Raw genomic sequence first — 25,226 nt, 5'->3', positions numbered from 1 at the left:
GTAAACCACGCCCCTTCTTCGCTTGACCCGAACATGAATCTACTGTTCCCCAAAACTACTTCCGGGGGTCATTGCCGTGCATCGTTTTTCCCTGAGCTGTTCTATTTTCAGTTTAAACTTTTATACATATTTGCTTGTTTACCAACACAATGTCCCGAGGGTCGAGTGCAGGATTTGACCGACATATTACCATATTCTCTCCAGAGGGCAGACTCTACCAAGTCGGTTAGTATGGGATTGTTATGAAGACAAGAAAAAATACTAACTTGCGCAGTCATCACCGGTAGCAAACTAACGTAAGCTAGTAATTTAGCTAGCTAGTAATGTTAAGGAACATGTTACTTAAGTTAGGCATATTATATCTAGCTATCTGTTTGATTCTGTCAGTGAACGGATAATGTATGTTAACATTTTCAGATCCTAACGTGTAAGACATTGATTATGCTTGCTAACTAGTAGCTAATCAATTAGCTAGTTAGCCAGCTAAGTAGCTATCCTAGCTAACGTCTCATTCAAATCTGTCAACAGTTCCTGCAGCGCTTGAAATTTGCTAACTTAAGAACTACTCGTGTAACGTTATTTGACAGAAGTTGCCGCTTTGAATCTGTTATCTCTTCCATAAACAACAGTCTGGAGTGATGCATAATGTTTTCCTGTTGTTTATTTCCCCAGAATATGCATTCAAGGCTATCAACCAAGGTGGCCTTACCTCATTAGCTATCCGAGGACAAGACTGTGCAGTTGTCGTCACACAGAAGAAAGTTCCAGTAAGAACACCCTTCATGACTTATTAATTGCTCTTGTTATCAATATGCCTATGCGATGTTACAGGCAGTAATGAGATGTGCTCTTCAATCTCTCCCACAGGACAAGCTTCTTGATGCCTCCACAGTCACACACCTATTCAAAATCACAGAAAACATTGGCTGTGTCATGTCCGGAATGACGGGTGGGAAATATTTTAAGGTTGAAATATCCAATACAGACTGAAGATGAACTTCATGGAGTGTATTAATTAATTTCTGTAATAATGACAAATAATAACTGATTAATTTGTGTTCAGCTGACAGCAAGTCTCAAGTCCAGAGAGCTCGCTACGAAGCAGCCAACTGGAAGTACAAGTATGGCTATGAGATCCCAGTGGACATGCTGTGTAAGAGGATGGCTGACATCTCTCAGGTGTACACACAGAATGCTGAGATGAGACCTCTGGGTTGCTGTAAGTGTTACAATTCTGTTTAAAAATAGTAATGATCTTGGACTATAAGTGGTTTCAAATGATTGGAGGTGAACCAAACCCGCTGGTTTAAAATGAATCGCATGACTGTTGTTCCTCACTAATAAAAACGTCAGGAAAGCAGAGTCCCTGCCCATCTTATAAAAACGTCTGAAACCCTACCTTTTCAAAGAGTATCTTAAATAAGACATCTGTCTTATCCCCCTCCCCCTAAAAAACTGCACTTTTCCTACTTGCACTGGCATTGCTGATAACTTATTTATTGAAGAAAAATGTACTTACTATGACTGCGATATGTGGTTCTCACCTAGCTATCTTAAGATGAATGCACTAACTGTAAGTCACTCTGGATAAGAGCATCTGCTAAATGACTCAAATGTAAAAATAAATAAAAAATTGGGGGGGAATGCAGAGTAAGAAAATTGCATTCTTAGCTAAGATGCTTTTAGTTTTGGTCTCAATTAATAAAAAATAAAATATCCATTGTTGCAGGCATGATAGTGATTGGTGTGGACGAGGAGTGTGGTCCCCAGGTGTATAAGTGTGACCCTGCAGGATACTACTGTGGCTTCAAGGCCACTGCTGCTGGGGTCAAACAGACAGAGGCCACCACCTTCCTGGAGAAAAAGGTCAAGAAGAAACTGGACTGGACCTTTGCGCAAACAATCGAGGTAAAATACCTTACCCCTTTGGCATGTAGAATAATAAAACTTAAATCAGCAAAATAGTCCCGATTTGAAATAGTTTGAGTTTAATCCTCTTTTGTTTACAGACTGCAATAACTTGTTTGTCTACGGTACTGTCCATTGACTTCAAGCCCTCCGAGCTAGAGATCGGTGTCATTACAACAGAAGACCCTAAATTCAGGTGAGTCTCCATGGGAATTGTTTAATAGTGATGGAACTTTTTGAAGCTTGGTGCAGAAAAGAACATAGGAAGTCATGAGTGTAAATAGAAATTCAATCTTTTGGACAGATAGGTTATGTACAAAGACCCAGGCAGAATCAGTATTTGTCTCTCTCCATTTACAGGATCCTGACAGAGACCGAGATCGATGTCCACCTTGTGTCCCTGTCAGAGCGAGATTGAGTGTTTCCATGTGTTCCAGTCTAGAGGGGAGACTACCCTAGAAATATGACAGAACACTACCACTGATCTTCAGAACGAAAGCCCTGACTTCTTTTTTGCTGTACATTTACGCTGTTCAATTAAAGAGAATGTTTTCGAGAAACTCAAATCCTGGTAGGTTTTCTTTCCCCATACAGATATGGTGCATAGATCCAAAGCCTTATGCTGACTGTTATTTGACACCATGATTGTGTGTGTGCTATAGAAATTCCTGAATGTCTTAACTTATTAACAAAGGCAAGTGGATTCAGATCTTTTGAAATAAGTTGTCCACACAGCTCAGCACATTAGTGATGTAATACAATAATATTTGAAAGTTGAGCAATGAGATTGAAGATCCTCTTATTCCCTGTTCTAGACTGCTGGATGTACAGCATTCTTGAAGTGGTTGTAAGCATGTGTGCATTATAAACTTAATATTCACATCCACAAATGTCTTATCAAAGACAACTCTGATTTTTAGCAATCACCTAAAATGGAATTACCTCATCTTCAATGATGACATTTGCATAAGTGTTCACATTTATGCATCCTGTTTCCATTCATCGTCCTTGATGTTTCTACAACTTGATTGGAGTCCACCTGTGGTCAATTCAATTGATTGGGCATGATTTGGAAAGAGGCACACCTGTCTATATAAGGTCCCACAGTTGACAGTGCATGTCAGAGCAAAAACCAAGACACGAGGTTGAAGGAATTGTCCGTAGAGCTCCGAGGCTTGGTCAGGGAGTTGACCAAGAACCCGATGGTCACTCTGATGGAGCTCCAGAGTTCCTCTGGAGATAGTTCCCCTTCTGGAAGGTTATCCCATCTGCCGCACTCCACCAATCAGGCCTTTATGGTAGAGTGGTCAGACGGAAGCCACTCTTCAGTAAAAGGCACATGACAGCCTCCTTGGAGTTTGCCAAAAGGCACCTAAAGGACCCTCAGACCATGAGAAACAATATTATCTGGTCTGATGAAACAAAGATTAAACTCATTGGCCTGAATACCAAGTGTCATGTCTGGAGGAAACCTGGCACCATCCCTACGGTGAAGCATGGTGGTGGCAAAATCATGCTGTGGGGATGTTTTTCAGGGCTGGGAGACTAGTCAGGACGGAGGGAAAGATGAACAGAGCAAAGTACAGAGAAATCCTTGATGAAAACCTGCTCCAGAGTGTTCAGGACCTCAGACTTCACCTTCCAACTGGACAATGACCTTAAACACATAGCCAAGACAATGCAGGAGTGACTTCGGGACAAAGCCTCTGAATGTCATTGAGTGGCCCAGACTTGAACCCGATCGAATATCTCTGGAGAGACCTGAAAATAGCTGTGCAGTGACACTCCCTATCCAAACTGACAAAGCTTGAAGAGGATCTGCAGAGAAGAATGGGAGAAACTCCCCAAATACAGGTGTGCCAAGCTTGTAGCGTCATACCCAAGGAGACTCAAGGTTGTAATTGCTGCCAAAGGTGCTTTAACAAAGTACTGAGTAAAGGGTCTGAATACTGAAGTAAATGTGATATTTCAGGGGTTTTGTATATTTGAAAAAATTCTAAAAACCTGTTTTTGCTTTGTCATGGGGTATTATGTGTAGGTTGATGAAGAAAAAAATGATTTAATCAATTTTAGAATAAGTCTAATCTAACAAAATGTGGAAAAAGTCAAGGGGCCTGAATAATTTCCAAATGCACTGTATATTCCCCTTCATGAAGACGGTCTGGATTTTCCATCCGAAGGCTTTGTCATTTCTCCTTGTCAGGCCGAGTCATATGAGCTTCTCTTATTCCCCCTCGGGACTCTTTTCTGAATGGCCTGCCTGTCCCTCTTGTGTTTCCTGATCATTTCGGGCTTTGAGGGAGCATGCTATGACTAAATAATTTGCCTTCACCTGCAGAGGTTTCTTTGAGAATGCACCACTGAAAAGTAGACTGATAAGGCAAAATGACTCATCTTTGTAGTATGAAAATCAGTAGCTCAGTGGTAGATTCCCATGAGCTTTTAAGCTTGTACTTATACGCATGACAATAACCACACTGACAATAGTCTCGGAGTTCTACCAGACTGTTTGTACACACACACACACAGGTAATCAAAGTTACTGTATATCCCTCATCACATGACCTTAATCACGTTAAACATCTGAGACTTCCTTATGTCTGGGAAGCTCTGACTCCCCAGGGAAATTGTTCACTGCTGCCAGTTTTGGCCCCACCCTTACAGGAAATGCCAGTGTGCTCAGCTATAATAACAATACTAATTACCTATACAAGTCTATGGATAGACGGTACAGCTCATCATATGGCTGTAACTCATTTACAAGCCTGATAGACCAGCATCTTGGGACTTGAGTCCCTTATTCTGTTCGGGCATTTGTGATGTGCCATTTTATCTGCATAATAGTGTGTTAGTCTTTAACACTGTGTAATTTATTTAACAATAATTGCATGATTCAGTCTCGTAAAGAGGTATGACTCCAATAGATGGCAAAACACCAGAAATCAAGGCAATGTTAAATATGTATTGTTTTAATTTACTGGAGTGTGTGGCTTGCTTTACCTTTCCACAAACAATGGAAATCATTTACAATAGTCAAACTTTACACATTTAAAAATATAAATCTTTGTATTCACATCCATTTACAATATAATACATGTAGGTGTTATTACATCGTTGGTTGGATGTATGCTGTGATAATGAGTCTCTTTCAGAGCCATAAAGAATTATTTATTGGCATCCATTTTGTTTATCTGGCATCTTCTCAGTGGTTCACACTGTCCATCATCACTTTCTCAGTCTGTTGTACCCCTGCTGTACCAGTCTTCTGCCATCCTCTACCTCTGAGGTTGGCACCACTTCGGCATGCGACTGTACCAAAGCTAAAAGCCTGTGCACAGATGAGCTTCTGTCTCTGCCTGTACTACTGTTCTTTGGAGGTTCTGTGGTCTATTTTCTAATGGCACCCATTCAATTGAACGTCATCATACCAACATGTCACCTGCGAAAGGAAAGGAGAAGGTGGATTAGAGCCAAGTTCACTCATGACTATCTAAAACGTCTAATCTGCTGGGTTCACTCATGACATACAGCTAGATATGCTGAACCATTTTCACAGTTTGGTATCACTACACAGCTATATGACAAAACCCTATACCCTACATAAGCAATCACACACAGTAGCGATGTGTCACACACTCACAGTCCAAATAAACTCACATCAGATTTAAGTCACACTCACCACTTCATCATCAGACTGTCCCTCCTCCTCCCCACTGTCCTCAGACTCACTGTCTGGCAGTTCTCTCAGCTCCTGAGCTGTCAGCTCATACAGTTCCCTTTCGATGGAGGCGTTCTGGCGTCCGTAGGTCAAGTGGTACGGCGTGTGACCGCCATAGGTCAGGCTGTTGACATTCGCCCCTTTACTGACCAGGAGCAGCACCAAGTCCAGGTTCTGTAGGTCAACAGCCAGGTGGAGAGGGCTGCGGCCATTACACTGCTCCTGGAACACCAAGGGACAAACAAGTACCAAATAAGTTAACGGAAAATACACATCATCTGGATGCTTTTTATTAAATGTGCATGACATTATAGTCAAATGAGTGGACTTTTGTGAGGGTAGGGTTGAAGAAAGACTAAGCTGTTGCATGCATACCTGTGCATCGATGTCAGCTCCGAGATCAACAAGGCTCTCCACTAGTGAGAGGAAGCCATGGATAGAGACCAGATGCAAACAGTTCTGACCTGAAACAGAGAGCAGAGGAAGACCAATGGTCAGAGAAAAGGATAACACTTTACATTAAGCTGCCCTTATACCTGTGTAGTAACTGTAATTACTGCAGTTGTTAAACATTATTTAGTAATTGCTTAGTTTCAGTATGGCCACAGATTCCCTACCAGCTGAAACAAGTAACAGAAAATAGACTAGACCCTTCTTACCACTGTAGTTTGGCGTGGCCATAATGGCTGGGAGCTGGGTAGAGCAGCCCTGGGTCTGGGTGAGGACACTGAAGCAGGTGAGAGAACCCTTCCTGCAGGCGATGTGAAGGGCTGTGTTGCCACTGTCGTCCACTAGCGTGGGGTCACAGCCAGCCTTCAGGAGATGCTCCACTATCTCAGCCTGCTCTGTGATCACAGCCAGGTGGAGAGGAGTCTATGGGGGAGGAGGGATTTGGTTAGGAACTGGAAGTATGGGTCTCACACAAAAAAAACGTTATTGTAAGTGCGCATATACTTCACTCTCTCGTACATACACATACACCTGGTATTCTACCTATGCATCTATTTGTGCAGGTTTTAGCTGTATTTACCTGTCTCTGGTGGTTATATTGATTGAGGAAAGGCTCATTGCATGACAGCTCTATCATCTTCCTTGCACAGTCCTTGGCTTCATGGATAATGGCAAGGTGGAGAAGCCTGCATAGATAAAAAAAAGAAAAGGGAAGTATTATTTAACTGCTCAGATTACTAAACAAAATAAATTAACATGAATATGACATGTAGGGGTTTAAAATGTTTAATGAGCAGCACTTTAACCGCAGCACTTCATAGACTTCACACTTTTTCCCCATCAAGCTATTTCTACTAGTGGTGACTTGACGCACTGGCGTACGTTGCAGCGCGTGGTTTCTGGCACCAGGCCTGGGACTTTCCCGGCTGGGGCAGAGTGTGAGCGCCGCCCATTTGACCCCCGGCCATAGTACATTCCGTTCTGATAGCCTTTTGTTTACGTACAGTCCACAATGACCATAATAATCACTCTGACTGTAACTCCCCCCAATACCTCCCTTGTGCATTGTTTAGAGGCTGCTTTGCATGCAGATGCTAATAATACCTGTTGCACACTGGAAGACACCCACATTTGCGCAAAAATGACTCAACTACAAAACATAAGCGTACATTTGTTTTTATATTGTCACATTCACCGGATAGGTGCAGTGAAATGTATTGTTTTACAGGGTATGCCATAGTAGTAAGGCGCCCCTGAAGCAAATTAGAGTTAAGTGCCTTGCTCAAGGGCACATCGATTGATTTTCACTTTGTCGGCTCGGGTATTTCAACCAGGACCCTTAGTCGAATTGCCCAACGAGCTGTCCGTTAGGTTACCTATGTAGCCTAAACATAACAATAACAATGCATTATTTATAGTAGACTTGGTGTAACTATCTTCTGACATGGAAAAAAACTTGAATGTCCACAGATGGTATTATAGTTTCTCAACGTACGTGTCTCCATCCTCTGAAATGTGTTCCTTCCACGGTTCATTGCCGCATTCGTCTCTCTGCGGTGGGAGACAATCCACACGAAGACGCTCGAGCTCACAGGCGACAACTTTATATTCCTCATCTTTGAGAGAGTCGAGGCCACTGTCCAGCCGCTCTTCATTGAAAGATTTAACTTTCCCATCCTTAGAATGTCGACCATCAGTGTTACAATCCATGTGGTTGAGGATTCTCGCTCTATGAAGGTCCATTGACACTGGCTTCTGTGTTGGTTGTAAATTCAGAACTTTACATACACCAGCATTAAATTATTGTTACCCGAGGGGGAGGAGTCAACACAGGGTGGGGGATTTCCAGGCGGATTGCACTGTCACATATTTCAAATCTGCATTATCATTATTGTGGCCGTTTATCCAACATGAAACGAACCCCCTTAAAAAAACTGATTAGGTTTATGTTAGAACATTGCAGAGGGCATTTGAAGTTTTGAGAAATGTGCATAATCCTACATAAATGCAAATAATAGCCTAAATAAAATCAAGACAATTCACTCATTTAGTTGATTAAAAGTAAGCTAAATATAATTTTGCCTGATTATAAGTGCATGTAGTTGGCTACTTGCAGAATAGATCATATATTGGCTGAGTAGGCATGTCAATACATTTTATTTTGTCAAATATTTCATCCCTCTGTACAATGACAGGCCTAATGAGACAGAACTGCATTACAATTAGGAAACTCCTATGTCTGCTTACAGTGCATCCAGAATGTATTCAGACCACTTGACTTTTTCCACATTTTATTATGTTACGTCCTTATTCTAAAATGGATTATTGTTTTTTTAATCTCCTCATAAATCTACACACAATACCCCATTATGACAAAGCAAAAACAGTTTTTTTTTAAATGTTTGCATGTATTAAAAAAAAGAACTGAAATACCATTCACATAAGTATTCAGACCCTTTACTCAGTACTTTGTTGGAGCACCTCCTCTCTGCAGATCCTCTCAAGCCCTGTCAGTTTGGATGGAGAGCGTCGCTGCACAGCTATTTTCAGGTCTCTCCAGAGATGTTCGATCGGGTTCCAGTCCAGACTCTGGCTGGGCCACTCAAGGACATCCATAGACTTGTCCCGAAGCCACTCCTGCTTTGTCTTGGCTGTGTGCTTAGGGTCATTGTCCAGTTGGAAGGTGAACCTTCGCCCCCAGTCTGAGGTACTGAGTGATCTGGTGCAGGTTCTCTCTAAGGATCTCTCTGTACTTTGCTCTGTTCATCTTTACCTCAATCCTGACAAGTCTCCCAATCCCTGAGGCAGAAAAACATCCCCACAGCATGATGCTGCCACCACCATGCTTCACCGTAGGGATGGTGCCAGGTTTCCTCCAGACATGACACTTGGCATTCAGGCCAAATAGTTTAATCTTGGTCTCATCAGACCAGAGAACCTTCTTTCTCATGATCTGAGAGCCCTTTAGGTGCCTTTAGGCAAACTCCAAAGAGGCTGTCATGTGAAGAGTGTCTTCCGTCTGGGCACTCTACCATAAAGGCCTGATTGGTGGAGTGCTGCAGAGAAGGTTGTTCTTCTGGAAGGTTCTCCCATCTCCACAGAGGAACTCTGCTCTGCCAGAGTGACCATCGTGTTCCTTGTCACCTCCCTGACCAAGGCCATTCTCCCCTGATTGCTCAGTTTGGCCGGGCGGCCAGCTCTAGGAAGAGTCTTGGTGATTCCAAACTTCTTCCATTTAAGAATGATGGAGGCCTCTGTGCTCTTGGGGACCTTCACTGCTGCAGACCTTTTTTGGTACCCTTCCCAGATCTGTCCCTCGACACAATCCTGTCTCTGCGCTCTACGGACAATTCCTTCGACCTCATGGCTTCGTCTTTGCTCTGACATGCACTGTCAACTGTGGGACCTTAAATAGACAGGTGTGTGCCTTTTCAAATGTCCAATCATTTGAATTTACCACAGATGTGGACTCCAATCAAGTTGTAGAAACATCAAGGGTGATCAATGGAAACAGGATGTACCTGAGCTCAATTTTGAGTCTCATAGCAAAGGGTCTGAATACTTATGTAAATAAATATTTTTATTACATTTGCAAATGTTTTTCGCTTTGTCATTATGGGGTATTGTGTGAAGTTTGACGAGGGGAATTTTTTTTCTTCCATTTCAGAATAAGGCTGTAACGTAACAAAATGTGGAAGAATGGAAGGTGTCTGAATAGTTTCAGAATACACTGTATTTATCCTTGATGCCAATCGACTATCGTTTAATGTGTGTGGTGTGAACAACACAGTGAAATCCAGGGGTCTTTCTATTTGCACAACACGGGAAGAAACAATCATACACATCAACTGTCTCCATGTGTTACCAGACCACACTGACAGGAACAGACACACTAGTGGTGGTAACCACTGTTTATCTGACCTTACTGACAGAACATGACTAATGACTGACACGTCTGAAATGACCCAGCTGAACTTGAAAAAAAGACCAGTTTGTTGCCATTTTTAGTCTCTCTGTCTGTATGGGTGAACCATGATCTGATCAATAACCTGTATAGCAAGACAATTAATCATTTCACAAGGTCGGTGGCATGTATTACCTAAAGTGCAATAAAATAAATGTTTATTCCACTGTGGCACCAAACCGTATGATTAATCTGACTTTAATTCAAGTCTAGGTATGTAAGGTCAATACTTTCTTTTATCTCATGTTATGATAGTCCTTTTTTGACATGCTCTCTTTAGATGTTCTATGGAGTCACATGACTGAGTGGACCGGACGTGGTAGGAAACTCCTGGCACATGAAGTACTTTTTGAGGAACAACAACGTCTGTGCATGGAAAGATGGGAGACCGTGTTATTACACAACCCTGGGTTATCTGCACATAAACAGTAATATTGAGTGTGCGTGCGGAAAAGACACACATACAGGTTTCAGCCTGAGAATAGTTTAATTTTCACAACAAAGAGAACAGCAAATCTCCATTAACTATGTTCTGCAAAAAATGTCTCATAACATTGGAATATAAACCTTTTTCACAACACTAGTGCTGCAGTTAGATTATGTCTGTTGGGTGGGTGGGAGTTTCAGGGAAAACTCAACTTTAAAGCCCATAATCTGCATCTTACTGGGGGAAGGGAGGAGGACAGGGTGGAGGGAGGGCATGTATGGGAATCCCTAAAACTCCACAGGGCAGGAGTTTTGGAAACACAAACACTGAGCAATGGGCATGAGCAGACAAGAATGGACATGTCTATGATACAGCCTTATTCTGACATGTCTACAGGAATAGTGACTCATAATTAATACTAGTGAATCACTGAATCAAAATGTAAATGTAAGTAAATGATGAGTGTTCTGCCTTGTCAAACAACCAGTCCAACCCAATGGAAAACAGTAGTGTGTGTTAATCGAATTGATGACATTGTGCATTTTGTGTGCAACTTTATCTTTACAGTTGGCATTTCGTTGTGACATCTTATCCAGGCAAGGTGACAGTATGAATCATGACTCCTGTCTTTGGATTCCTCCGGACTTCCCAGTGAGTTAATGAGTAAAGCATACCAGGTGAGGTGAGTCAGGTGTGTGTTTCTGTGTGTGAGTGAGAGAGAGAGAGAGAGAGAGAGAGAGAGAGAGAGAGAGAGAGAGAGAGAGAGAGAGAGAGAGAGAGAGAGAGAGAAATAGAAAGATCATGCTCCTTCCCCATGGTTTAGCGAACATTTGAACAATGTGGGGAATGCAGTTTCCTTTCAGTTTCTTGTCCAGAGAAGATAAAGGGTTGGCAGATGGGACTTCCCAGTGAGTTAATGAGTAAAGCATACCAGGTGAGGTGAGTCAGGTGTGTGTGTGTGTGAGAGAGAGAGAGAGAGAGAGAGAGAGAGAGAGAGAGAGAGAGAGAGAGAGAGAGAGAGAGAAATAGAAAGATCATGCTCCTTCCCCATGGTTTAGCGAACATTTGAACAATGTGGGGAATGCAGTTTCCTTTCAGTTTCTTGTCCAGAGAAGATAAAGGGTTGGCAGATAGGATAACAGGCATATATATAGATCCTTCAGTTAAAATGACTCATTTGTCGAAAAAGTACATCATTTACAGTATCCTGTTTAAACTTCCTCAACATTGTCCTTGTTATATTGTGGTGTTTATTAGTGACATGTACAAGGTTGCAGATTTAATTGCAGGGTACAGTAAAATTCCTCTAACAGTGCAGGTCAAAAAGAGAAGTGAATTATAGTAAATGCATGGAAATAAGCCACAAAGTATTAGCATATAGACTAGCTGAAAATAACACAATCTTTGTTCTCTGATGATATGCTGTGGCATGTTAATACTGTGACCAAACATTTTCATACCATTAGCCCTACTCAGACATGTAGGGAAATATAAGGGAATGCTTTATTTTCTTATTTAAAGGCAGACTGAGAACGCCTGATTTGGATGCATTTCATGTCTTGGGATGAGAAGATATCACTATCTACACAACAGCAAAATATCAGTTCATGCTCAATAACATAAGAACAGGGCTACCAACTTTTGAAGAAAGCTTGGGGTGAGATTTTCTATGTGAATTTCATTCTCCCCTAGTACAACCCCTAGACAGGGAAAATAGTAGCCTACTGTTTCAAAGCCAATTTCCTGCAATCCTAGGCATTTTGACATAAGGCCTATGACCAGAGTGGATTTAAAAAATAAAATAAAAACACAGATCAGGTGTATTCAGTATGCTTTGAACATTAAATGAATACTCAAAATTGGACGACTTTGTTACTTTGCGATATTTGGGGGATGAAATTTAAAGTATAATAATATTTTTTGTGCATATTTTTAGGTGGTTTGACAGTTTATTCTGACAGTAATGAAATGAGATCGGAAGACAGGCAAATACCAGAAACAGTGCGAATGGTTGGAAGCAGGGATTGATCCCTGTTGTCAGGTAGAAAGACCAAGGCTCTGCACAGGAAATATTAATGGTTAAAGGCAGTGGGTAACCAAATCATAGATTGCGGTCTCCTTGTCCATAGACTGCTTTCAAGATAAGGACACAAACATTTCGTATTTTGTCATCTCTTTAAAATGGGTCTGGAAGAAACTCTTGCTTGCTCCCCAGGAGGGTTGGCCACCCCTGATCTATGTTTCCCAAGTGATGGGTGTTTGAAAAATGTTCTTGTTTATAACCATTCATTTCTCAAACCTTCAAGAAAAATCTAATGAATATCAATATTCAGGTGGTTTAAGCCTACTATTTGAAGATCCTTGTCATCACCGTACTCTACATAGACAACATATGACGCGTTTTTGAGCTGCCTATCATGTGCACAAAACTAAAATGGCAAAATGTATATTTGATTCCTGGAGCATTTAATACCCTGTCTTTATTTGTATAACTTATTTTTTTTAAATCCATGAATGGCTGCACAAATACATTGCCTCACATAATTAATTTTCAAAGACACAAGTAGGCACATGAGATTTAAAATATGTGATTACAATGGCAAAATTGGGAAGAAGTGGAATAATAAAATACGTTTGGGGAATAATAGTAGTGTCCTTGCTGACAAGCACAGTAATTACACTATATTTTAGCCCATTGTTAAGAATCAAACGAAGTAAATAGAAACTAAATCTCCTAGACAAGATTACATAAATCTGCCCCTACACTCTTAATCAAATTATTTATGTTTTTATTGTCCCCACTCTAGAATCTAAATTACAATTTTGGGTTCACAATCTGTTTGACAAAATTATTTTCATAATTACAATAAGCTCACCTAACCAAACTTCCCTGCTAAAACGTATTGTAGGTCTGTCTGATACATTTTCGTTGTCACAGCCTAAATGCCAATCACCAAACGAGGGGACCAATGCAAATGTGGATGAAAGTTGGCATTGGTACATGCTGTGTCAAAAGGCTGCATTCTGCAATAGGGACAGGTGTAAAAACAACCTAATTGTGTTGAAAATATTGTACATAAAACACTTCTCGCTCTCCATTCAGCTCCACTCTCTTGTGGGGCGTTTATTTAAAACATGCATCCAATCCCCTTAATCCCTTACATTTTATTTTTATTTAACTAAGCTATTCAGTTAGGAACAAATTCTTATTTACAACGACAAGAGAGACAACACTACATAGAGACCTAAAACAACAACATAGCAAGGCAGCAACACATGACAACATAGCATGGGTAGCAACACAACATGACAGCAACATGTTAGCAACACAACATGGTAGCAGCACAACACATGGTACAAACATTATTGGTCACAGACAACAGCAGAAAGGGCAAGAAGGTAAAGACAACAATACATCACGCAAAGCTACCACAACTGTCAGTAAGAGTATCCATGACTGAGTCTTTGAATGAAGAGATTGAGATAAAACTGTCCAGTTTGAGTGTTTGTTGCAGCTAGTTCCAGTCGCTACCTGCAGCGAACTGAAAAGACAAGCGACCCAGGGATGTGTGTGCTTTAGGGACCTTTAACAGAATGTGACTGGCAGAACGGATGTTGTATGTGGAGGATGAGGGCTGCAGTAGATATCTCAGATAGGGGGGAGTGGGGCCTAAGTGGGTTTTATAAATACGCTTCAACCATTGTTGCAACGGGTATGCAGAGATGACCAGTTTACAGAGGAACATAACTAGACAAATCATATGCTTTAATCATATGCTTCAATGCGCCGCGGTTCACGGTGCTGTGGCAAGACAACACAATGATAGAGGTTCAGCTCGTGATGTTAAATTGCAGGCAGCTCTGTAAGAATCAGACATTCTGAAATATAGTGAAAAATCGAGTGTGTATGTAGTACCCATATGACAGCATATGGACACACTAATCACAAGAAACCAGAAGATGGCGACAGAGGACAACAAATAAAAAGGTATATACAGTTGTATGAAAAAGTTTGGGCACCCCTCTAAGGCTGCATAATAATTGACTCTGTCGTCACAGAAAATGATCACAGTGGCATGCCATTCATTTTCTAATAAAAGCTGAGTACTGGGGTATTGTCCAGACAAAGATTTTTAGTGTAGCAATATTAAGTTGTATGAAATGAAATCCGATGTGAAAAATAGGCTATGTAAAAATGTGGGCACCCTTGTCATTCTGTTGATTTGAATACCTGTAACTACTCTGCACTGATTATTTGGAACACACAATTGGTTTGGTGAGCTCATTAAGCCTTGAACTTCATAGACAAGTGCATCCAATCATGAGAAAAGGTATTTAAGGCCAATTGCAAGTTGTTGTTCTCTCTCCTCTGAAGAGTGGCAACATGGGGGCCTCAAAACAATTCTCAAATGACCTGAAAACAAAGATTGTTCAACATTATGGTTTAGAGGAAGGCTACAAAAAGCTATCGCAGAGATTTAAGCTGTCAGTGTCCACTGTGAGGAACATAGTGAGGAAATGGAAGACCACAGGCAGAAACAGTTCTTGTTAAGACCAGAAGTGGCAGGCCAGGTAAAATATCGGAGAGGCAAAGGCGAAGGATGGTGAGAATGGTCAAAAACAGCCCACAGACCACCTCCAAGGACCTACAACATCGTCTTGCTGCAGATGGTGTCACTGTGCATCGTTCAACAATTCAGCGCACTTTGCACAAGGAGAAGCTGTATGGGAGAGTGATGCGGAAGAAGCCTTTTCTGCACACACGCCACAAACAGAGTCGCCTGAGGTATGCAAACGCACATTTGGACAAGCCAGCTTTATTTTGGAATAAGGTGCTGTGGACTGATGAAACAAAGATTGAGTTATTTGGTCATAACAAGGGACGTTATACATGGCGGCAAAAGAACACAGCGTTCCATGAAAAACACTTGCTACCCATAGTAAAATTTGGTGGGGGTTCCATCATGCTGTGGGGCTGTGTGGCCAGTGCCGGTACTGGGAATCTTGTTAAAGTTGAGAGTCGCATGGATTCCACTCAATATCAGCAGATTCGTGAAAATAATGTTGAAGAATCAGTCACAAAGTTGAAGTTATGCTGGGGCTGGATATTTCAACAAGACAACAACCCAAAACACTGCTCAAAATCTACCCGGGCATTTATGCAGAGGAACAAGTACAATGTTCTGGAATGGCCATCCCAGTCCCCAGACCTGAATATCATTGAGAATCTGTGGGATGATTTGAAGCGGGCTGTCCATGCTCGGCAACCATCAAACCTAATGAACTGGAGATGTTTTGTAAGAAGGAATGGTCCAAAATACCTTCATCCAGAATCCAGACACTCATTAGAGGCTATGGGAAGCGTCTAGAGTCTGTTATTTTAGCAAAAGGAGGCTCTACTAAATATTGATGTGATTTTTCTATTGTGGTGCCCAAATGTATGGACCTGTCAATTTTTTTTCAATGCATATTGCACATTTTCTGTTAATCCAATAAACCTCATTTCACCACTGAAATATTACTGTGTCCATCAGTTATTTGATAGATCAAAATGAAATTGCTGATCCAAACACCCAATTATTTATAAATGGAAATCATGGAAATCGTCAGGGGTGCCCAAACTTTTTTTATTCGACTGTATATATATATTTATTTTACCTTTATTTAACTAGGCAAGTCAGTTATGAACAAATTCTTATTACAATGACGGCCTACCCTGGCCAAACCCAGACGACGCTGGGCCAATTGTACGCTGCCCTATAGGAATCCCAATCATGGCCGGCTGTGACGCAGCTTGGATTTTCGGCCTACAGCAGTACGCCTATATTCTCTGGTCTAGCTAGACAAGGTATAATAAAGAAAAGTTTCCATTGAACTGTATAGACCTAAACATAAAGACTGTCCATGTCTTCTTTCTAACGAGCAGAATGTGCAGACCAACTGGCTGGTGTGTTTACGGACATATTCAATCGCTCCCTATCCCAGTCTGCTGTCCCTACATGCTTCAAGATGGCCACCATTGTTCCTGTACTCAAGAAGGCAAAGCTAACTGAACTAAACTCAGCAAAAAAAGAAACGTCCTCTCACTGTCAACTGTGTTTGTTTTCAGCAAACTTATGTTTGTATGAACATAACAAGATTCAACAACTGAGACATAAACTGAACAAGTTCCACAGACATGTGACTAACAGCAATGGAATAATGTGTCCCTGAACAAAAGGGAGGGGGGGGGGTAAAAAGTAACAGTCGGTATCTGGTGTGGCCACCAGCTGCATTACGTACTGCAGTGCATCTCCTCCTCATGGACTGCACCAGATGTGCCAGTTCTTGCTGTGAGATGTTACCCCACTCTGTCTTGCAGGAAATCCCGCACAGAACGAGCAGTATGGCTAGTGGCATTGTCATGTTGGACGGATCGGGTCAGGATGAGCCTGCAGGAAGGGTACCACATGAGGGAGGAGGATGTCTTCCCTGTAACGCACAGTGTTGAGATTACCTGCAATGACAACAAGCTCAGTCCGATGATGCTGTGACACACCTCCAAATCGATCCTGCTCCACAGTTCAGGCCTCAGTGTAACGCTCATTCCTTCAACGATAAATGCGATTCCGACCATCACCCCTGGTGAGACAAAACCGTGACTCGTCAGTGAAGAGCACTTTCTGCCAGTCCCGTCTGGTCCAGCGACAGTGGGTTTGTGCCCATAGGCAATGTTGTTGCTGGTGATGTCTGGTGAGGACCTGCCTTACAACAGGCCTACAAGTCCTCAGTCCAGCCTCTCTCAGCCTATTGTGGACAGTCTGAGCACTGATGGAGGGATTGTGCATTCCTGGTGTAACTCAGGCAGTTGTTGTTGCCATCCTGTACCTGTCTCGCAGGTGTGATGTTTGGATATACCGATCCTGTGCAGGTGTTGTTACATGTGGTCTGCCACTGCTAAGACAATCAGCTGTCTGTCCTGTCTCCCCGTAGCGCTGTCTTAGGAGTCTCACAGTACAGACATTGCAATTATTTGCCCTGGCCACATCTGCAGACCTCATGCCTCATTGCAGCATGCCTAAGGCACGTTCACACAGATGAGCAGGGACCCTGGGAATCTTTCTTTTGGTGTTTTTCGGTCAGCAGAAAGGCCTCTTTTAGTGCCCTAAGTTTTCATAACTGTGACCTTAATTGCCTACCGTCTGTAAGCTGTTAGTGTCTTAACGACCGTTCCACAGGTGCATGTTCATGAATTGTTTATGGTTCATTGAAAAGGCATGGGAAACAGTGTTTAAACCCTTTACAATGAAGATCTGTGAAGTTATTTGGATTTTTATGAATTATCTTTGAAAGACGGTCCTGAAAAGGGGCCTTCCATCAGTAACACACTACGCCGCCAGGGACTCAAATCCTGCAGTGCCAGACGTGTTCCCCTGCTTAAGCCAGTACATGTCCAGGCCCGCCTGAAGTTTGCTAGAGAGCATTTGGATGATCCAGAAGAAGATTGGGAGAATGTCATAAGCTCAGATGAAACCAAAATATAACTTTTTGGTAAACAAAGAAGGAGGACAAAGAATGCTGAGTTGCATCCAAAGAACACCATACCTACTGTGAAGCATGGGGGTGGAAACATCATGCTTTGGGGCTGTTTTTCTGCAAAGGGATCAGGACGACTGATCCGTGTAAAGGAAAGAATGAATGGGGCCATGTATCGTGAGATTTTGAATGAAAACCTCTTTCCATCAGCAAGGGCATTGAAGATGAAACGTGGCTGGGTCTTTCAGCATGACAATGATCCCAAACACACCGCCCGGGCAACAAAGGAGTGGCTTTGTAAGAAGCATTTCAAGGTCCTGGAGTGGCCCAGCCAGTCTCCAGATCTCAACAGCCATAGAAAATCTTTGGAGGGAGTTGAAAGTCTGTGTTGCCCAGCAACAGCCCCAAAACATCACTGCTCTACAGGAGATCTGCATGGAGGAATGGGCCAAAATACCAGCAACAGTGTGTGAAAACCTTGTGAAGACTTACAGAAAACATTTGACCTCTGTCATTGCCAACAAAGGGTATATAACAAAGTATTGAAAGTATTTTGTTATTGACCAAATACTTATTTTCCACCATAATTTGCAAATAAATTCATGAAAAATCTTACAATGTGATTTTCTGGATTTTTTTCCTTCTCATTTTGTCTGTCATAGTTGAAGTGTACCTATGATGAAAATGACAGGCCTCTCTCATCTTTTTTAAGTAGGAGAACTTGCACAATTGGTGGCTGACTAAATACTTTTTTGCCCCACTGTATAGCACCCTATGTCACAGGAAGGCAAAAAATATCATCAAAAACAGCAACCACCCGGTCCACTGCCTGTTCACACCGCTACCATCCAGAAGGCGAGGTCAGTACAGGTGCACAAAGCTGGGACCGAGAGACTGAACAGCTTCTATCTGAAGGCCATCAGACTGCTAAACAGCAATCACTAACTCAGAGAGGCTGCTGCCTACATGGATACTCAATCACAGGCCACAAACAAATGGATCACTAGTCACTTTAAACAATGTCACTTTAAATAATGCCACTTTAATAATCTTTACATATCTTACATTACTCATATCATATGTATATACTGTATTTTATACCATCTATTGCACCTTGCTTATGCCGCTCTGCCAATGCTCATCCATATATTTATATGTACATATTCTCATTCACCCTTTAGATGTGTGTATTATGTAGTTATTGGAGAACTGTTAGATGACTTGTTAGATATTACTGCACTGTCGGAAACAGAAGCACAAGCATTTCGCTATATTCGCATTAACATCTGCTAACCATGTGTATGTGACAAATACAATTTGTAACAACAATCTAAATGTAATTATTGAGCAAGCAGTCGGCCACAGAGCTGCCATATCTAGAAGGGCGCATGGCTGGAGCTGAGACGTCAGAGCTGTCCGCTGAGCTGAAACTAAGAAGTGAGCCAACCTTGAATCCAATACATTTAATTATCATATAATGTTTAATCATCAGAGGTCCCCAAGGGCAATTAAGCAAGAACATGGAGCATCAGAATACAGGCAAAGTAGGATACTATAAGGCTTAAGCAATTAGGGCACGGTCTGAATTACAAAGTCCAAGTTGTTTGGGCCTCTTGACGTAATATTTTAAAATGGATGAAAAATAAATATATATTCATTAATTTTCAGTAGTCTGTGGGATTAGAGGAGGGCATTGATCACAACTGTAACATCTCGGTAATCTGATTTCGGAGTAGGCTAATCTTGTCAAATCAGTAGTCTAGCAAGAACACATATTTAAAATAGGACACATTTTAACAGTGAAAACATTTTTTCAAAAGTTACATTTCTGAACCAAGTAGCCTATGTCTATGAGTTCCATGAACAAAAACTATAAAATTGTATTTTTTTTACCATTATAAAAATGTTGTTACCCTAGTAATGATAAGAGATCAATTTACTCAAACAAACCCTTGGCCGCGCCTACCAATAGGCTTTATAGTCTAGAATAAATAATGCAAACATAGGTCTAAAATAAAAATATTTGAGATGTTTTACTAATACATTACTGATGAATAAATAGCATAACTGTGACTCAATTTGGCTCGGGCTTTTAACACTGCACAGACACCTCTTAATTCCCAAGGTGGGCCTTGTCAAGCGCGCATCAAAAAGGACGCGCCAGTTCTCACTCTAATACGCGTTGATTAGTTTCCAGGGACTCTCCCCAAACCGCGAACCAACTCCGCACGACGGAAAACACTAGGGTCAGCGCGATAGTCTTCCCCAGGGATAAAAGTGATTCGCGTCTCTGATCTGCGTCCCCAGCTTCCCGTGGAGGGCAGGAGGACCCCCCTCTTTCCCGCTATGGGCGGGTTGGGTCTCCGCCACCAACTCTCGTCTCTTCTCAATTTTGTGAGCATCACCGCCCTTCTGCCGCGGAGATAAGGCGTTGGTCTCACCAGGGAAAACCGACACCGAGATATTCCCATCATTTGCGCAACAAAGACCGAGAGGAACAGATCGCCAGTGGAGATAGTGTCCTGCAGCCCTAAATAAAAGCAATAGTATCCCTCTCATTAGTTCATGACCTTAACTGATAAAATAGCCTACAGGATTACATAGTCTGATTCTAAATGTTGATAAATTATGAACTTTTGTAATTGCACAGTAGGGATCCTATTGATGAAGGTAAATGCCTACATGTACCTCACCTAGCCACAGTGGCGACCAGTCATTCAGGGCAAGTAGGGCAGAGCCCAAACTATTTTGAACCCCACCCGTTGCCTGTTTTGCATGTTATTTTGGCATTAATACATATCACATATCTGCTTGGAAATTCAAGCCCCTTGGGTGCTGCCATAGAGTTACATTAGAAATGCCCATCCAAGAAGGCTGAAGGTCATTGGCCACAGATAGAATGACATCAAATCACGTTACATCTACCGTAGCTTTGATTGGACTGATCATGTCAACATCATATGTTCAAAATCTTAGCTAGCAAGCTACAGCATTCCTCATTGTGGATCACGTCGACAATCTATTGGCAAATTCTTTTCAATTCTTGTCATATGAAGAGAAATTATAGATAAAACGTATTTGTGCTGATCAACCGTTGGGCATAAACATCATACAAGTTTGGAAACAAGTTCAACAATGAGTGGTTTGGAAGGAATCAGTGGCGGTTAACTGCAAGTGTTATGAAGTGTAACAGTGTCGCTTCCATCCCTCTCCTCGCCCCAACCAGGGACCCTCTGTATACATCAACAACTGACACCCTCGAAGTATCGTTACCCATCACTCCACAAAAGCCACGGCCATTGCAGAGCAAGGGAAACAACTACTTCAAGGTCTCAGAGCGAGTGACGTCACCAATTGAAACACTATTAGCATGCACCCTGTTAACTAGCTAGCCCACATTTCACATCGGTTACACTCACCCCCCTTTTGACCTCCTCCTTTTCCACAGCAACCAGTGATCCGGGTCCCGGCAGCAATGTAACAGTGTTGCTTCAGTCCGTCTCCTTGCCCCAACCTGGGCTCGAACCAGGGACCCTCTGCATACATCAACAACTGACACCTTCTAAGCATTGTTACCTAGCGCTACACAAGGGAAACAACTACTTCAAGGTCTCAGAGCGAGTGACCTCACAGATTGATATGCTATTAGCGTGCACCCCGCTTACTACCTAGCCATTTCACACCGGTGACAGAAGCAGTCACTAGCGTGCTATTCAGTGGAGTGGGTGTGTGGTCCTAGTCTGGGTTTAAGGGTCTCTTTTCCAAGCTTAAAAGGATAAGCATTCATGCTGTCAATCAAGCATGACTTCTGCCAGGTCCAAAACAACTGGAAATTCGGGAACTGGAAAATCTCAGACTTCAGTGAGTTCAAGACAACTGGGAACTCAGAAAAAAAACGAGCACAGACTGGGAAAAACCCCTTTTGAACGGTCATCCAACTTGGAATTCCAAGTCGGGAACTCAGGCCTCTTTCTAGAGCTCCGACCTGAAGATCACTGACGTCATGATTCAACTTTGTTTTTTTATGAGTTCCCATTTTCTTGAAAGCACCATAAATCCAGAGAATACTAGACCTTGATGACACACTTTTCTGACAAGGACCACCACGCCACCTTCCTATTCAAGTGAGCACAGCACAACAAGGTGAGTCCAAAAATGTATTGTATGCTGCTGCATAAATTATGTAATATGCCAGGGAGATATTATTACTTTCTTAGCTACAGTATACATAAGTGTATGTTGTGTAGCAAGCTGTTAGTGTGCCTCACCCTAATAATGTGGTCCCTTTCCCCCTATAGCCTGTTTTAGAGAAATTTAATCATTGAATATTGTAATTGCTTTCATTGTCGTTATATATCCCCTTTACTTATCCTACTGTTCTGACTTGGTGTACAGGGAGAATACTGTAAGAACCGTCCATGTTCTGAATTTTGTCGCAGTACATGTCAAAAGTGCTTTTCAAATAGTTATATTGACTATGTCTGTCCTAGCTCTCTCAATAATGTCTTAATCAAAATTATGGTTTGCCTCTTATCCGCTTGTTGTCCGTTTATGCCATAGTTTGTACATTTCAATTGTCAGTAGAAACCACAGTTGTTTAAGCAAGTCAGCCATATCAGCATGTTTTTTAAAGGCAGTAACTGAAGCTGAATGAACTGTTCGCTGCCAGACAAGGCTCCGCTGATAAACAGGTATAGCAGTGGTAAGGATTCACTCTATGGTGCTGAAAAGAAAGCTCTGCTGTTGGGACAGCTTTATGTAGGCCCTAACAGTTTGTGGGCACCATTTGACATCGTTGTAGTGTGGAGCTGCTTCCTCTAACTTGTATAAAAAAAGAGGAGAAAGGGAAGCGCTACTAAGGTACACAATAGTTGATTTTGGTAGATAGAAGGGGCTCTTTGGTAAAAGGGGTAAATTGGTCATCAAAAAGAAAGGAGGACCAAGGCACTCTTCATTTAATTCATTAAAATGCCTTTATTTGTATGGCATGTTCAATGGAAACAACGTTTAAAAACTCTGACACTTTTCGGCAGCATGGCCTTCGTCAGGGAGTACAAAGAAATTATAATACAATGTCCTCTTTTGAACAGCTTTTCCAATCAGCCCTGATTTAAAGAGGGAGTGGTTACAGAATTCATACATCTTAGCCAAATACATTTCAACTCTGTTTTTCACAATTCCTGACATTTAATCCTAGTAAAAATCCCCTGTCTTAGGTCAGCTCACAGATCACCACTTTATTTTAAGAATGTGAAATGTCAGAATAATAGTAGAGAGAATGATTTATTTCAGCTTTTATTTCGTTCATCATTTCGTTCATATTCCCAGTGGGTCAGAATTTACATACACTCAATTAGTATTTGGTAGCATTAACTTTAAATTGTTTAACTTGGGTCAATCATCTCAAGTAACGTTCCACAAGCTTCCCACAATAAGTTGGGTGAATTTTGGCCCATTCCTCCTGACAGACCTGGTGTAACTGAGTCAGGTTTGTAGGCCTCCTTGCTCGCACACGCTTTTTTCAGTTCTGCCCACACATTTTCTATAGGATTGAGGTCAGGGCTTCAATATATCCACATTATTTTCCTGCCTCATGATGCCATTTATTTTGTGAAGTGCACAAGTCCCTCCTGCAGCAAAGCACCCCCACAACATGATGCTGCCACCCCCGTGCTTCACGGTTGGGATGGTGTTCTTCGGCTTGCAAGCCTCCCCCTTTTTCCTCCAAACATAACAATGGTCATTATGTTCAAACAGTTCTATTTTTGTTTCATCAGACCAGAGGACATTTCTCCAAAATGTATGATATTTGTCCCCATGTGCAGTTGCAAACTGTAGTCTGGCTTTTTTATGGTGGTTTTGGAGCAGTGGCTTCTTCCTTGCTGAGCGGCCTTTCAGGTTATGCCGATATAGGACTCGTTTTACTGTGGATATAGATACTTTTGTACTTGTTTCCTCCAGCATCTTCACAAGGTCATTCGCTGTTGTTCTGGGATTGATATACTTGCATAGTATTGTTTGTACAGATGAACGTGGTACCTTCAGGTGTTTGGAAATGGCTCCCAAGGATGAACCAGACTTGTGGAGGTCTTCAATTTTTTTTCTGAGGTCTTGGCTGATTTCTTTTGATTTTCCGATGATGCCAAGCAAAGAGGCACAGAGTTTGAAGTTAGGCCTTGAAATACATCCAAAAGTACACATCCAATTGACTCAAATGATGTCAATTAGCCTATCAGAAGCTTCTAAAGCCATGATGGAATTTTCTGGAATTTTCCAAGCTGTTTAAAGGCACAGTCAACTTAGTGTATATACACTTCTGACCCACTGGAATTGTGATATTATAAGTGAAATAATCTGTCTGTAAACAATTGTTGGAAAAATTACTTGTCATGCACAAAGTAGATGTCCTAACCGACTTGCCAAAACTATAGTTTGATAACAAGAAATTTGTGTTGTTGAAAAACAAGTTTTATTGACTCCAACCTAAGTGTATGTAAACTTCCGACTTCAACTGTATGTTATCAAAAAATTCAACTCAAAACTAGAAGCATCAGAACGCCTAGGAAGGTAGTTCTAACCTTATATATGACTGGGCAAAGTGCCAAGAATAGGAGAGCCATCTATTCCATAGTACACTAGAACACAGCAAACATGGACAATAACAGTCTGTATATAGCTGAGGGCAATAGAACAAAATGTCCATGTCTAGATGACAGTGTAACCGATGTGAAATGGCTAGCTAGTTAGCGATGGTGCGCGCTAATAGCGTTTCAATTGGTGACGTCACTCGATTTGAGACCTTGAAGTAGTGGTTCCCCTTGCTCTGCAAGGGCCGCGGCCTTTGTGGAGCGATGGGTAACGATGCTTCGTGGGTGACTGTTGTTGATGTGTGCAGAGGGTCCCTTGTTCGGGCAAGGGAACGGACTAAAAGTTACATTGATGCTGTTGACCCGGATCACTGGTTGCTGCGGAAAAAGACGAGGTCAAAAGGGGGGTGAGTGTAACCGATGTGAAACGGCTAGCTAGTTAGCGGTGGTGTGCACTAATAGCGTTTCAATCGGTGACGTCACTCGCTTTGAGACCTTGAAGTAGTGGTTCCCCTTGCTCTGCAAGGGCCGCGTCTTTTGTGGAGCGTAAAGTCTATACTGTTACAACAGCAAATGGACCTCTCACGACCCTACAGGAAGGTTGAGAAATCCATATCTTCATTTAAACCAGGGTACTTAGTGGCCTGTGGTTTGTAA

At 41.9% G+C, this 25,226-nt stretch overlaps 2 protein-coding genes across 2 annotated transcripts; one reads left to right on the top strand and one right to left on the bottom strand.

Moving 5' to 3' along the window:
• The first annotated feature begins 46 nt into the window (after nucleotides 1-46).
• On the top strand, nucleotides 47-2,474 carry LOC115139012 (proteasome subunit alpha type-6-like). The gene is made up of 7 exons (XM_029676186.2): nucleotides 47-225; nucleotides 673-767; nucleotides 868-949; nucleotides 1,064-1,219; nucleotides 1,730-1,908; nucleotides 2,010-2,104; nucleotides 2,269-2,474. The coding sequence occupies exons 1-7, from the start codon at nucleotides 150-152 to the stop codon at nucleotides 2,324-2,326; spliced, it is 741 nt and encodes a 246-aa protein (XP_029532046.1). The 5' UTR covers nucleotides 47-149; the 3' UTR covers nucleotides 2,327-2,474.
• A 2,387-nt stretch (nucleotides 2,475-4,861) lies between these two features.
• On the bottom strand, nucleotides 4,862-7,861 carry nfkbiab (nuclear factor of kappa light polypeptide gene enhancer in B-cells inhibitor, alpha b). The gene is made up of 6 exons (XM_029675757.2): nucleotides 7,572-7,861; nucleotides 6,657-6,762; nucleotides 6,286-6,499; nucleotides 6,002-6,090; nucleotides 5,588-5,848; nucleotides 4,862-5,347 (listed from the first exon to the last, which is right to left on the bottom strand). Exons 1-6 carry the CDS (start codon nucleotides 7,817-7,819, stop codon nucleotides 5,303-5,305), a joined length of 963 nt encoding a protein of 320 aa, XP_029531617.1. The 5' UTR covers nucleotides 7,820-7,861; the 3' UTR covers nucleotides 4,862-5,302.
• Between the last annotated feature and the right edge of the window lie 17,365 nt (nucleotides 7,862-25,226).

Source organism: Oncorhynchus nerka, linkage group LG12 (genome assembly GCF_034236695.1).
Source record: "Oncorhynchus nerka isolate Pitt River linkage group LG12, Oner_Uvic_2.0, whole genome shotgun sequence".
NCBI classification, from domain to species: Eukaryota; Metazoa; Chordata; class Actinopteri; order Salmoniformes; family Salmonidae; genus Oncorhynchus; species Oncorhynchus nerka.
The sequence above is the reverse complement of the archived record's forward strand: the minus strand, read 5'-3'. Positions and strand labels throughout refer to the sequence as shown.

Bases quoted from the DNA above. Each gene is read 5' to 3' on its own strand.
- LOC115139012 (XM_029676186.2), top strand. From the start codon at position 150: ATGTCCCGAGGGTCGAGTGCAGGATTTGACCGACATATTACCATATTC. The intron at 950-1,063 runs GTGGGAAATATT...ATTTGTGTTCAG, and splicing joins TGTCATGTCCGGAATGACGG to CTGACAGCAAGTCTCAAGTC. The intron at 2,105-2,268 runs GTGAGTCTCCAT...CTCCATTTACAG, and splicing joins ACAGAAGACCCTAAATTCAG to GATCCTGACAGAGACCGAGA.
- nfkbiab (XM_029675757.2), bottom strand. From the start codon at position 7,819: ATGGACCTTCATAGAGCGAGAATCCTCAACCACATGGATTGTAACACT. The intron at 6,500-6,656 runs GTAAATACAGCT...CCTCCCCCATAG, and splicing joins AATATAACCACCAGAGACAG to ACTCCTCTCCACCTGGCTGT. The intron at 5,348-5,587 runs GTGAGTGTGACT...TTCCTTTCGCAG, and splicing joins GACAGTCTGATGATGAAGTG to GTGACATGTTGGTATGATGA.